Genomic DNA, 13,997 nt, shown 5'->3' with positions numbered 1-13,997 from the left:
CCAGACTGTTGGGGGCAAATTAGCTTACTTGCTAATTAGCTTACTTGCTGTTCACCGCTATGATCTTTGGAATAGCGGTATATAAATAAAACAAATTAATTAATTAATTAATTAATCATTTTCCAGGGAAAATACATACTCTCAAGTAGGATAATGCATATACAGTACATAGCAATACAGGAAATGGTTTGATAAACCATTCTTGTAGGTAATTTCTTTAAAGATACAGGATTGCTAGGGCTCTAGAGGCAGAAGTTGACCTAGGCTGATATTTTTGTATCCATGCTGACAGTGGACCTCTGCCAGCCAGTGCTGGTAAGCCAGATAGAAGGTGATTGTGACCCAGAACCAGACTGGATCTTCCTGCGAGTCACTGCCCAGCATGTCATGGAGGTGGAGCTAAAAGCAGCCAGAATTCTACACAGATTGGAGCTGCAAAGTCTTGAGAAAGTGGAGACCTCAGAGATTCCCTGGAAAAGGATGGTGAGTTGCATCTCCTTTTATGGGGAAGAAGATTTCTAGTGATGTGGCCATTGTGTTTATCATTGCCTAGCTTCAGTCTCCTCCTTTGCTTTGAGATTATTCAAAGGTATGAGCACCAGTACCTGGAAGAACATGTGGAAAGTACAATTATTTTTCACTATGTGGAAAACACACTTCTCAGTTTCACCCAATATTCACTGTTAATCCAGTTGAGAAAATAACTAACTGCATGCACAGCATTACTCTAGGATATAAATGCCTCCATAGAGAGTTGTGTATGTAGTTGCTTGTTTGTGTTTGCATGTTCCAGGTCTGCCCCATCGCAGTATCTTCAAAGCAGGAATATTTTGAGCTTTTCAAGCTGTCTATTTTCAACTTAGGGCAAGGGTGGGCAGAGTGTAACTTGTGCCACCTCAGGCTGTTTTTGTAGCCTGTGGCCTTCCTGCCACCCTGTCAGAAAAAAAAAGTAATTGTAAAAATAGATGTCTCCAAGTGCAGTAATTTTGCGTTTAGAGAGAGGTTGAGGTTGAGGGGGGAAATCTCTCACACACACACATCCAGAAGGGGCAAAAATCAAAATTAGAAATACACATTCACTCATCTCCAGTTCTGTATTGTTCTGTTCTTAAAAAACACATGTTTCCCCCCCACTTAGGGCCACTATGTGGCCTGTGGCATGTAATGTGAACAAAGGTTTCTCCTTCAGCACTGACAAAAGTTGCCCACACATTTCTTAGGTCACGTTCCCTAAAGCATGCCAATCACTCCCAATATTAGAAAAAAATGCTTTACCTTAGTTGGATGCAGAAGCCTCAGAGGGCAAGGTCCCAGTGCACTGGCTTTCTCTTTAGGATTCTCCTGTGATGGCTAAAATGTGGTGTCTTGACATCCAAAAAACATCTAGGAAAGGCAATCAAGCACTTACAGTGGAGTTTGATGACTCTCTGTAGCTGTTTCCTGCTTCCTATGATCAACAGAAGAAAATTATTCATATTGCTGGTTCTGCATAACTTACAATAAACACAGAGGGTAGGATAGCTCATAGGGGCATTTTCAGATGTCTTTTTGTGTAGGGTAGCATATACTCTGCACTAGCAACAGTGACTGTAGCTGCTGGCCTTAGGGATGTTCTTTAGCTTAGCTTAGGCCAACTCTATTTGAGACAGCACCTAATGAAGATTGGGGGTGGGAAGAGAAAAGGATAGTTTTGTTGGCATCTGTAATGTGTTTGAACTGGAAACCTGCCTTTTCCTTCTAGGATCTGGAGCGTGTCTTTCCAGTTCTTACACTGCATTTCAGTTACATCTGCAAAGACCGTCAGAAGCGTCGCTATGTAGTGCTGGATGACCAACCTGAAATCTGTGTACAGGTGAGAACATGATCATACTGGAATGGAACAGACAAGTGACTAATGTGGTTTTATGCTGTAGCAAGGACCTTAGCTACTCGACTTACGGAGAAAAAGGAAGAAAATGCCTCATTGTTCTGTTCCTAAAATGAGGACGGCTGGATCTCTGATGTCTTAAGAATACCACTGTTGGATTAGTGAAGCCATCCACCACAGCCTGGTTTCATGATTCTTATAGTGGCCAACCAGATAGCTGGAAAGTCCACAAGCAGGGTAGGAACCCTCCCCCCAGTTCCTCTTTCGAGATATGGTGCCTCTGAACCTGGAAATTCATGTAGCTCTTATGACTGATAGCAACTGCTATTAGTCTTTTGCTGATTTTTCCTTTTCCTTTCTGAGCCACAGTTGGTCATCATAATTTTGAGGCAGCAGATTCCAGAAATTATGCTTTGCCTGAAAATAAATTCTTTTGTTTGTTCTGATTTTGCTGCTGATCAGCTGTGACAGAAGGACAACCTCTTGCTTCTCTGCCGCCTTGTACTCTGTGGCTAAGGGGGTGGTGGTGTAGGGCTATTTGTGATATTCACTCTTACAAGAGGATGCAGGATATTCAGAATAATGGAGGCCTTTGCTGTTGCCATTCTACCCATATCCTGCTACTCCTTTCAGGAATTGCTCAGAGTGTTGAAACCTATCCTGGAGAAAAACCAAAACAACAGAAGTCAGGAGAAAGGAGGCTCAAAGCTCCAGTGTCTGAAATGCAAGCAGGAATTTCCAGGGTGCTTGCTGCTTGGGTGGCAGGGTCCAGGCCCTGCTGAAGAAACTACTACTTTACCTGAGCAAGGTATGAGGTGCAAGCTAAGATCTTGCATTTGATTGCAAGGCCCAGCTCTAAGCTGCTGGAGTCATGGCAAGAGGAGTGGTCTGTGTGATTCTGTAGTGAGGTTTTAGCTTAAAGAATGCTTCTCATGCCATAGCTTGTTTTCTAGTTTTAGAGAAGTAATCTCTCCTCCTTCATCTCTCCTATCTTAACAGTAAAATTAGAGTTGGATGATTAAGGACTTTATCACACTGGCTGAAAAGCAGAATATTAACAGGATAAAAGTGACTTGGCCACTAGTTATCACACAACATTGTATTCATCCTACTGCTGCCTTGTGTTCCATTTGCTACTAGAGTGCAACTTTTCATTGACAGGCAAAACCCATCAATAGGATTTCAGTCTCACTGCTGTTCCATTACTGCCTTTGTGTGATAGGTTCCTTCTGCTGCAGTTCTGCTTCTCAGGCAGTTATGTGGTGTGAGTGAGCATGATTCTGCTCCTTTCCCCCTCACAACAATCCTGGCTTTCACCTTCTGAAGCTGGCTGCTGTATACACATTCACATAGCAGCTGGTTTTAGGATGCAGTTAGCAGCTGGGATTGATCATCCCTCTCCTTTCCCCTAAAGCATGGGCTGCTTTGTGAATGTGCAGCCCCAGCACTTTGGAAGAGGAGTGGAGCAGAACTCACGGCTGCCAACATGTTTTCCAAGCTGGCTGCTGTGTGCACATTCATACAGCAGCTGGCTTCAGGAGGCAGTTGGCAGCTGTGCTAGCTCCCTCTCCTTCCTTCTGGATGGTGGCATTTGGCAATGTGGAAAATAGATCACCCAACCATACATTGACAAAGCGCTATCAGGGGGAAGGGGGAGTGTGATAAGAAATGATGGCAAACTGGTATGCTTCCATTCGTGGTGGGCCAGCAAGCTGGTGTGATAAAATCCTAAGTCACTGTACATTTCTAGAAGGCAGTACTAAGGGTATAAAATGACTCAACTGTAGACTATGTGTAATCTAGTTTTCCCTCAAATAATAGATATCTGACCTGGATTATTAGGTTGGATTCCTGGGTTTGGTTGTCACAGAATATTTCCAACCTCCAAGGATATGCAGACTCAGAATGTATAGTTAAACAGATTAGTCTTTAGTTATATCTGTATCCTATGTTAGGTGTTATAGAATCTTAAATAGAATCAGTTTCATGTTTCTGTATAGTGCTGGAAATACAGTTAGCCCGCCCCTTCTGTGGACTTGAGCTCACGTAGAAGGCAAGCCCGAATAGAAACAATGGGGCACGCTGCAGAAGTGTGCCCCATTATACTTAATGGGATTTGAGCATATGCTCAGTTCCAATAATAATAATAATAATAATAATAATAATAATTTAGTTATACTCCCTCTTCAGCCAAAAGGCTATCAGAGCGGCTTACAAATTGTTAATTAGACTTTTCCCTACCCTCAGGCTTACAATCTAAACAGACAAGACACAAAAGGAGAACGGAATGGTAGTGGGGAAGGGGGGAAAGTCCAGCAGATTTTCTCCCCAGAACAGATCCCCTGTGTAAGGGGCGGGTTAACTGTAGATTAGTATTTTTGCTTTGTTTTTGAGAGGTGGAATGTTGGATTCTTGACAAAAGTCATTGCCTGGGATCTTTGAGTAAATTTCTTATAGGAGAGGAAAACAATTAGCCTCTGCTGAATTTATAACTGAAATAAACTGACTGTGTTTCTTTTGAATAATTTGTTTTTTTAAAGAAGTGAATGTGAAAGATTTATAACACACCTTTTGGCATAATTAGTCAACTAATGACAAAAGTGCTTGAGACCAGAGGATCAAGAGATGGGTGTGGAAATCCTAGGGAAAAGGCAGGGTGGAGTGGCACATGAGCGTTGAGACTCCTATAGACCTTGGGCCCTGACTGGTGCTTGACTTGTTCAGTTCAAGGATTGTGGCACCTAGATGTAGGTTTGCTATCTTCCCTTCTTCAGATGCTGTTGCTGCTTCCAGTGATCCCATAATCTGCCCCAGCTGCTCTAGTGACCATGTGGTCATCTTGCCTTGCGACAGACGTCCCAGCACGCCATTGCTTCCTCAAGATAGCCTTGGTGAAAACCAACAGGAGGCTGGAAAGTTCTATATTGGTGAAGATAATTCGGAAACTGGAACCAGCTCCAGTACCCAGATTCAAGAGCTGAGTGGTGACCACAGCAGCAATGTGCATTCCAGTTCCCGCAGCTCTGAAGGGGCTGATGCAAGCAAAAGGGATTTGAATTTCAAGAGCCAATATTCTTCCTTCGGTCACACAGACACCAATGGAGGGAGCCTGATGGGCAGCTATCATTATAGTACATCTCGTGGACCCACTCCTTCCCAGCTGTCCCTGAGCTCAGAGCATGAGGAACACTGGAACCTGAGCCCCCGTGAGTACATTTATAGGCAGCTGCTACAAGAGTGGGCCTCTGAGGTAAAAGGGACACTATATTGCAAAGGTGGAGTGATATGAAGCCTCCAGAACTAGATTTTTTAACTATGGAGCACATCAACCAGTTGGCCTATCTATACTGTAAATGGAGGAGTATGTTGCAGCAGGAGTAAAGCAAGAGCTCCACCTGCTGATTGTTAGTGGTGTTGTACAGTTACTATTTTAAAGTGCCATTTAATTATTTTCAATTGCCATTTTGAATGCAGCCAAAGGTCTTGCTGACTGATGTGTAAATCATTGCTGAAGTGTTAATGGCAGCTACACATGCATTAGTGGTGCTGAAAAGAGATGACAGTAGCCAAAAGACGGGTTAAACTCCAGCCTGTATAACAGGTGGTCTGTGGATTCTTGAGGGAATTCCAGATTATCTATTTCAATCTCTGTAGAGAGTAATTTGGGGCCCTCCATAGCAATTACAGATGTGGGTGGAATTGGTTCTGAGTTTTCCAGCCAGCTGGAACCATGGAGCCATGTTACACTGCCTACCTTGATCTACTCTAAGGACTAGTGTCCATGCTTACTATGTCTGGATGTGTAAACAATGCATAAGAGACAAATGCAAGTGGGGGAGGGGGAAGTGTTGGATATGCAAATAGGAGCATACCATGAGCAGTGTTAAGTCCATTAATGAGCCAGAATTTGTTCAGCTACAAAGCTGGTTTTCTGCCTTGTGGAAAGAAAGGACCTTAGTGTGTAAACTGGTGGGAGAGAATGCCTTCTGTTATGTTTCTTATTTCATTGTGGTGGTTGGGTCCTAGATCATAGAAATTGAAGGAAGCAAAGGGAGATTGTGATGCAAGAGTTCTGTGAAGCAGGTAGGAAAAGCAGAGAGGGCTAGCTAAGAGGTTTGTAGAGAGGCTTGTAAAGTGGAGAAACAAAGGGGAAGGGAATGGTGACAATTTAGAATCACGAGAGTGTTTTACAGTGTTAAATAGGGGAAAGTTTAAGCAGGAACTAAAAAAGAATTAGTTAAATGAGACAATTCTATCTAGCAGTGTTGCCCTCTTGAATTAAGAAAAATAATATTGATGTACCTGAGATGTTCCTGAGAGCCAGTGAGACATAGTGGTTTGAATATTGGACTAAGACTGTGGGGACCAGGGTTGGATTCCCCTCTGGCACATGAAGGCTTTGGGCAAGTCACATGCTCTCAACCTAAGGGGAACGTAATAGAAAACCATCTCTGAGCAAATCTTGCCAAGAAAACCCCATGATAGGTTTGTCTTAGGGTCTCCATAAATTGGGAGCAACTTGGAGGCACACAACACACATGCAAGACGTTCCTGGGTGCTCAGTATGTAGGAGAGCAAGGACCTCACCCTGAGGCAGTTCATGGGATAGTTACATAATATAAGAAGGGAGGTTTGTGGTGGTCTGTGTGCAGTCCTTTAGCAGATTTCTGGATGGTAATCAGTTGCTCCATATATTTCTGGTGGTCTGTCTGACTTGGGTAAAGTCAGCCAGTATGCACACTTCAGAAGAGGGAGTTTTGTCTTTAAAAAAAACTTTGTGTCAGCTGTAACTGAATGGATCCCACATGATTTGAGGAATTAGAGCTCATGATCTGTAATGAGAAGTATTTTAAACTTTGCTTATGATGAATGTGTAATGTAATTTCAGCAAACTCAGGCCTGTTAGGTTGACCTCTGTGCTTTCCCAGATGAAAGTTCAAATTATGCTGTTTATTCCTTAACCCCACTAATTCTGTTGCTTCCCCCCACCCAGCAACCAACAGTTTGTTAAGCATGCAGGACTTCTTCTCTGTGGACCATCGTCTAAAGCTTTATTTGGATATGGAGGTCTTTGACAAGACTGAAGAATTCAAATGCTTTCTCAAGGTATGGGAAACATGAGATCAATGCTTTATGATCTGTCAGATCTGGCTTTGTTGTGCCATGGTGACTTGAATAGCAGTGTTTTTTGAGGCACCATGTCCCTCAGAGAAGAGGCCATCTTCTACCATGTTCTTTCTAGGTGGCTGTAGTGAAAAATGGTCGGCCGGGTGAGTTCCAGGCACTCCTGGTGGGTTCAGATGTCCGACTTCATGTGTTAGAGGTTAAAGGGGAAATAAGGTGAGACATGCTATTTTGGGGTAGTTCTAATTTCTGCTATGTTTTCTGTCATAACATGCCTTGGATATATTATACCTAGGAGAGTGATTAAAATAATTAGATATGCACACAGTGCTATTTCAAATTGGACACAGGTTATTTCCACTATCCTCCATTGTGCACACCGTGTTCTTTGGCAGAGGTCAATTTGCATTCAGCTTTATGTGAGGGAAAAAACTTATTCTAAGCCTAAAATGGATGTTGTGTCTATGTGGCAAAATTGCCTCCCACCCCACCTATCATGTTGAGGGGCATTTTTCTCCAAACATTTTTAAAAAGTTAAAATTAAAAAAAAGTTTTGAGTTGGTAGGGTGCCCAGGGGGCCACAAAAAAGGGCTTTGATGGCTGCATACAACCTGCAGGTCACACTTTCCCACCCCTGTCTTAGATGACAAAGGGCTTGGTGGAGAGTTTTGAAAGGCAACCTCACTGCAAGGGCAGGTTGTTACTGGAACTGGCATTCTGCTCCTCACCAACTACACTCTTATCCTTCTCAGTGCTGCTCTTTAGTAGATGAACCACCCTGTATCTTTCTGTGTAGTGTGGGATCCCCATCTTTATATGTGGAGGCTTATAATGTTTTATCTGTGCTAGGGGACAGCCGTCAGAGTGGTTGAAGAAGTGTGACTGTCACTGCCTGTCTAACCTTTTTTGCCTGGAGGTAGGACTGTGCCACCAGAGCTTGCATATGGAATTCGTGAATCCTTCTGCCTCCTATACTCTGCTGCTTCGTAACCAGAGCCGCTGCCGACGATTCCTCCAGTGCCTGACACGTAAGAGGGGGTATTGGGCTACATCTACACACACATCCTTTACTTTGAGATGGAGTGCTCACATATCAAAAACTCTGAAGGGTGACTAGATGATCTAGTTTTTTCTCTAGTTTTCTGTCACAGGAAAGAAAATGAATCACATTAAAAGTGACTTGGGATACAGTGCCAGCCAGCTAGCCAAGGGCTGGCAGTTTGTACAGCTGTGCTGAGTTTGATCCAAAGCTAAAATAGTGTGACATCTTCTCCTTTGTCCTGTGTGTTTCCTCCTGTTTCATTCTAGTTTAGTGCCTTTTTTATTCTTCCTTCATCTTGGCTGCTGTGTTCCTTGTGTTCTGTGGGCTATGGCTTTTCTTAGGATCATTATAAAGGAAAACTTTATTAGCAGCACACAACTTTGTTGCAGCAGTGGCCCCTTCCTGATTGAAACTTTAGTCCTGGAAAATTTAATTTTTCTCAATGTCCTATCCAGATCTCATACAGGAATTGCCAACCAAAAGCAGAAGAAACATCCCAGATGTTACTGTTCTGGAAATGAACCCCCAGCATTCATTATGGTAAGAGGCTTGTTGCATTTGTAGAATATAAATAAAGTTTCTCCCTACAGTTGGTGCTAGCACAATATTTAGGAGATGCAGTGAGAAATTCAAACTTTGCAAGAGAGGTAGACAGGCAGAGTGGAGGATGACACCTTTAGACATTGGAAACTGACTTATACTGAATCAGAACCCTCATGGTTCCTCTAGCCCTGTACCCTTGAGTGGCAGCAACTCTCCAGGGTGAGCTGCAGGATTTTTTCCTAGCCCTGCCTACCTGAAAATGCCTGGCATTATTAGGTAGTCACCCATCCATTTCTTAACCAGGTTTGAAAATGCTCAGCTTTTGAAATCAATCCTGAATGCGTGTGTTTGGGATGGCATGGTAGTTTTCACTGAACTTAGTCAGTATACTGTCAGTCTCATTCCAGTCATTTGTACCTGTCTCTAGGCCACTGATTGACAAAGACCTAGTAAAAGAAGCTGCAGGTGGCTCAGCCAGACCCTTCTTCTACCTATTGGCATATCTCATCCAAGGTATGGAAAGGTCTTGGATTTGTTGTTGTTTTCCCAGCCACAATAAGAGAAGTGTGTACTTGCTGTTGTGTTGTTTCATAAGCAATCTGTACAACTATTCTTCCTAGGGGCTTCTGCCTTTCCTGTGACCTTGCTGAGCACCCATAGTAACATTTTCTTGGTGGAAGAAGATCACCAGTGGCAAAAAGTCCCACCTTCCTCTGATTCAGACAGTGGTGCTGAGCCCAAGAATAGCTTCCATCTGAAGGAGAGTGAACCAATCAGTAGCATCAGTGGGATTGTGCTTTACCGTTTCTCTCCTTGTGATATAAAACTACAGCTTTATGATGAAGTAAGTGACAGTCAGAGACTTCCCTCTGATATACTGAATGGGTGACAGAAAGAGACTAAACCAGTGCTGTTTGGGGGGAAATATGAGCATTCTTCCATGTCTTTTTCTCTTAATTCCTTTAATTCAGTGGTTCCCAACCTTTGTTGGGCCGTGACCCCCACTGCGGGCGAAAGTCCCGCCCGCAGCCTCCCTGATTGGTTGGGAGGCCAGGAAGGGGTGGGACTTTTGGCCGCCTACAAGCCCCAGCGGCCTTTGCGGTTGGAAGTCCCACTTTTTCTGGCCTCCCAACCAATCATGGAGGTCACCGGCGAAGAAGGGGCGGGACTTCCGGCTGCAAAGGCCGCTGGGGCTTGCAGCCCCATCCCCGTCCCCTTCTGCCCACGGGTGCCTGGCAGGTTTTATGTTTTGATAACTCTGTAAAGTGCCATGCAAAACTTACACCGCTATCTAAATAAACACTAATAATAATAATAATAATAATAATAATAATAATAATAATAATAGTGACATAATCACAACTGGTAGGAGGAAGGTTACTAACATTTGGACATCTGTTGTCAAGAATTACAACAGACAAATGGGTGCTGAAAATAGTTATGTTTGGGTTCAAAATAAATTTCACAACCACACCAAAAGAAAAATACTTTAGTTCACCAAAGAAAAACAAAAAGTTATACTTCAGGAGATACAGCATCTAATAGAAATAAATGCAATAGAAAAAGTAGCAGAACATCAGCAATGGACAGGAGTGTATTCAGTATTGTTTGCAGTACAAAAACAAAATGGAACTTACTGTCCAGTTTTGAATCTGCAGCATTTGAACAATTACATTACATACTTCATATTCAAAAGGGAGATGCCAAAGACAATTACAGAATATTTACAGAGGAACAGCTTGATGTTTTCGATTGACTTCAGGGAGGCATATTTGCAATACTCATAGACAGCAGAAATTATCTTGAGGTTCATATACCAAGACCAGCACTACCAGTTCAAAACACTCCTATTCGATTTGGCATCCATGCCACAGGTCTTCACCAAGGTATTGGTACCAATAATACCACATTTACAAAAAGAGGGAATTCAAATTCACCCATATTTAGACCTACTGTATTTTCTGGCATATAAAACTACTTTTTAACTCAGGAAAATCTTCTCAAAAGTCAGGGGTCGTCTTATACGCCAGGTGTTTTCTTATAGGGCAGGTGCTGAAACTTCCGAGTTGGACTGGAGAATCTGCGGTCGCCGCATATGGTGGGGGGAACTAAAAAACAGCCACGGCCATGTCCCCACCATATGCGACGATCGTATGAAAGCAGCTACCGCTCTGATAGTCTTAGAGACAGGGAGGGCTGGACAGGCAGGGAGAGCTGACCAATCCAAGCAGGCTTTGTATACAACAAGGTTTCCTGCTAAGTACCTGCATGTCATAAGCATTTGAATTAAAATTACCATATTGAAATCAAATCTGATGTTTTTTAAATTTTTGTTTGGTGTGCATTGAAAGAGGGGTACTCTTATACGGTGAGTATATCCCAAACTCTTTATTTTAACTGGAAAAGTTAGGGGTCTCCTTATATGCCCAGTTGTCTTATACGCCAGAAAATACGGTACTATTGGCATGAGACACACGACAGCAAATACAAACACATATTCGGCAAATAGTGCAGACGTTAGAACAATACGGAATTATCGTAAACTACAAAAAAGCCATTTAATACCTTCAACCAGAATTACACATTTGGGAGCAGAGATAGATACAGCAGAAAACACGATAACTTTGTCAGTAGAAAGACAATAAAAAATAAAAGCAGCGATGGTAGCATTAATTCAATCAACTACAGATGTAATGTAGTTGGCAAAAGTACCAGGCTTACTTACTGATCTTAGCAATACATCTAGTAACATGGGATTATTACCACTCCAGACCCTTACAAATATTCCTCGGTTCTCACCTGAAAATAATTACTTGAAAGAACCACTGAATAATATTAATCCCAAACAAAATTAAACAAGAAATGTGGTGGTGGATGAAAAACACAAACCTGAACAGTGGTCTACCGCTGATAAAGCCACAACAAGTAAAAATAACAACAGATGCGAGTCAGGTTGGGGAGCTCATTGCGACCACCTTACAACTCAAGGAGTGTGGCGTCCTTCAGACAAGCAGAGAAATACCAATTATCTGGAACTCAGAGCAGTATGTCCAGCACTTCTATGTTTCGAGAATCACATTTGCCAGATACACGTACCGATAGTCACAGACTATATATATATATATATATATATATATATATATATGGAAAAACCCGGGGAGGGGGAGGGGGATGGGAAAAAATGGAGAGAAAAAACAAGAAAAAATTGAAAAAAGAAAGAAAATCAATTATGGAATATTTTATTTTGGCATGATTGAGGAAAAGCATGGACAAAAATGTTTTTTTCCCTAATTTTTCTGCAGACCTTCACATTTCTATCTGCACTATCAATTAACCCAAATTTGTGTACATTTGAGAAACACAATTTAGTACTTACATTAGATCCAACATTTTTGCCAAAGTGTGTTATTCAGAAATATCACAACAACAGCATCTACTTACCAACATTTTGCCCTAAGCCGGTACATCCTGAATAGAAGAGGTGGCACACTGTTGATGTGAAATGAGCAGTGAAGCTCTATTAAAAAGAACATAATCAATTAGAAAAACTGAAGCTTTGTTTGTTTCCTTTAATCTGAGGAGAGTAGGACACAAGGCATCCATAACTATAATAGGAAGATGGATCAAGGCTTGCATTCTGCAGTGTTATGACTTTGAATGGAAGGTACAGCCAAAAATGTATGGCCACATTCCACCAGATTATGGCCACAAGTAAAGCTTATGCAGTATCTTCGTCATTACAAGAAGTATGTAATGCAGTGGATTGGACCGAACCAACAACCCTTAGATAGTATAAAATAGATAAATACAGGTCAGCACAGGCAGCATTTGGCAGGACAGCGCTGCAGGTTGTGTTGGATCAATAGAATATCCTGCCCATAAATTCAAAGCTTGGGTATATCCTAGTGGAAGTGGAGTGATAGACCCTGCCATCCTGAGAATGAGGAGTTGATACACACCATGAACAGTCATTCTAGGATGGCAGGGGAATCAATCTATGCCTCCCCCCCCCAAAAAAAAAAAAGCAAATAGGGCTAGATAACAAAACTGAGGAGAAGGGGTTAGGATCTCAATCGATTTTAACTGAAAAGAACGGGACTCCTGCCTCGCGGTTGGTGTGCATGGGACGAACCCATAGGAGGTGGATTGATTCACCTGCAATCTTAGAATGACCGTTCACAGTGAGTACCAACTCCTCATTCCCTGATAATTTGAACTCTGCCCTCTTCCTCTGCAGGTCCTAAAAGTGGAGAGCACTTGGCACTTGCGAACAGAGTGTCCGGACCTTCTGGCTGAGCTGGTGGAATGGTTGCGTATGCCCTGGGAAGAGATGTTTTCAATTGCTCTCCGGAAGACTGTGCTTGAGGTGCTGGAGTGAATTAAGGAGAATCTGACTGGAAAATTTCTACTCTTGCTGGATTAAAGTTCTTGGGCCACTTCCACGTCTCTGATTAACAAAATAATTGTGAATTTTGCTGGTGCTTCTGGGAAGTCCCAGCAACAACTGGTAACTACAGCAGGATAGTGTGGGTCCTTTATGTATTTGTACAACACAGGAATATGGACAGTTGTGAGGCCTCTTTAATGATTTCATAGGTCGCTTCTTGTGGAGCAGGAAGTGAGACAGCCACTGACAGGGACATAAATCACCTCCTATTGGACTGTAGGAGCCATCTTTGAGTTTCCAGGAGTAATCCCCAGCTATCAACAGCGATTCCATGAGCACTCGTCACTTTCTTCTGGGTAGCAGCTGCTGGAATTCGTGGAGCTAGTCATACAAAGTAATTATTTCTAGATTGTGCACAGAACTGAATTCTTATAGTTCTGGTTCAAGGGACCTAAGGCTCTCACTGTAGACCCCAGAAACTTTCCAACCTTCCTTGCTTGACAATGAGGGCCTTGCTTTTCAGACTCATCAAGAACATACATGGGAATCTGTATCTCTGTGCTGGACTAGCCTTTCCAAGGGTGGTCTTAGCTGCTAGGTGGAGAATCAAGAACTCTTGTACATTATGTCTCTGTTGATGCAGAGAGAATTCAGGGTCTTTGGGTATGAATCACTGGAAACTGTAGCCTTCCCTGGGCAGGACAACTTCCCTGAGCAGGACAAAGATCAGTTTTAACTGTGAGACTTTTATTTTTGTTGTCTAATAAAAATGTTTTTATTAGCCTTTTGCTTTTTTCTCAGCTAATGCATTCTATACAGCTCAGATTTTGCAAGCAATCAGTATTGCTGTTTTCCTTCCAATGCATACATGAGTAGACCTAATTTTTAGTTAAATGTGAAGTGATGGGTCTAGTCTTGGGGACTAACATGGTTCGCCCACCATTTATTGATTCTAGTACTCCAAGAGCACCATAGGGAGATGAGTAAAAGGAATAGAGTTTAGAAACACTGTTTTTCCAGACTACAATTTCCAG

General features: G+C 42.5%; 1 protein-coding gene across 6 annotated transcripts in view; it reads left to right on the top strand.

Moving 5' to 3' along the window:
* STK11IP (serine/threonine kinase 11 interacting protein) overlaps positions 1-13,746 on the top strand; it is a 39,238-nt gene extending 25,492 nt beyond the window's left edge. For 4 of the 6 annotated variants that reach the window (XM_089520500.1, XM_089520499.1, XM_089520502.1 and 1 more), the window contains 11 exons: positions 293-483; positions 1,742-1,852; positions 2,501-2,675; positions 4,642-5,073; positions 6,861-6,973; positions 7,110-7,207; positions 7,841-8,019; positions 8,489-8,573; positions 9,004-9,089; positions 9,197-9,420; positions 12,814-13,746. In XM_089520500.1, coding sequence (XP_089376626.1) covers positions 293-483; positions 1,742-1,852; positions 2,501-2,675; positions 4,642-5,073; positions 6,861-6,973; positions 7,110-7,207; positions 7,841-8,019; positions 8,489-8,573; positions 9,004-9,089; positions 9,197-9,420; positions 12,814-12,954 — 1,835 coding nt within the window. In that variant the 3' untranslated portion in view covers positions 12,955-13,746. Of the gene's footprint in view, positions 1-292; positions 484-1,741; positions 1,853-2,500; positions 2,676-4,641; positions 5,074-6,860; positions 6,974-7,109; positions 7,208-7,840; positions 8,020-8,488; positions 8,574-9,003; positions 9,090-9,196; positions 9,421-12,813 lie in introns of those variants that run through there. The other 2 variants (XM_089520504.1, XM_089520505.1) reach the window with 2 other exon arrangements.
* The last annotated feature ends 251 nt before the right edge of the window (positions 13,747-13,997 follow it).

Source organism: Sceloporus occidentalis, unplaced genomic scaffold (assembly GCF_023333645.1).
Source record: "Sceloporus occidentalis isolate IW3139 unplaced genomic scaffold, rSceOcc1.0.p SCAF_4, whole genome shotgun sequence".
Classification (NCBI taxonomy): Eukaryota; Metazoa; Chordata; class Lepidosauria; order Squamata; family Phrynosomatidae; genus Sceloporus; species Sceloporus occidentalis.
This window is presented reverse-complemented; position numbering and strand designations above follow the sequence as displayed.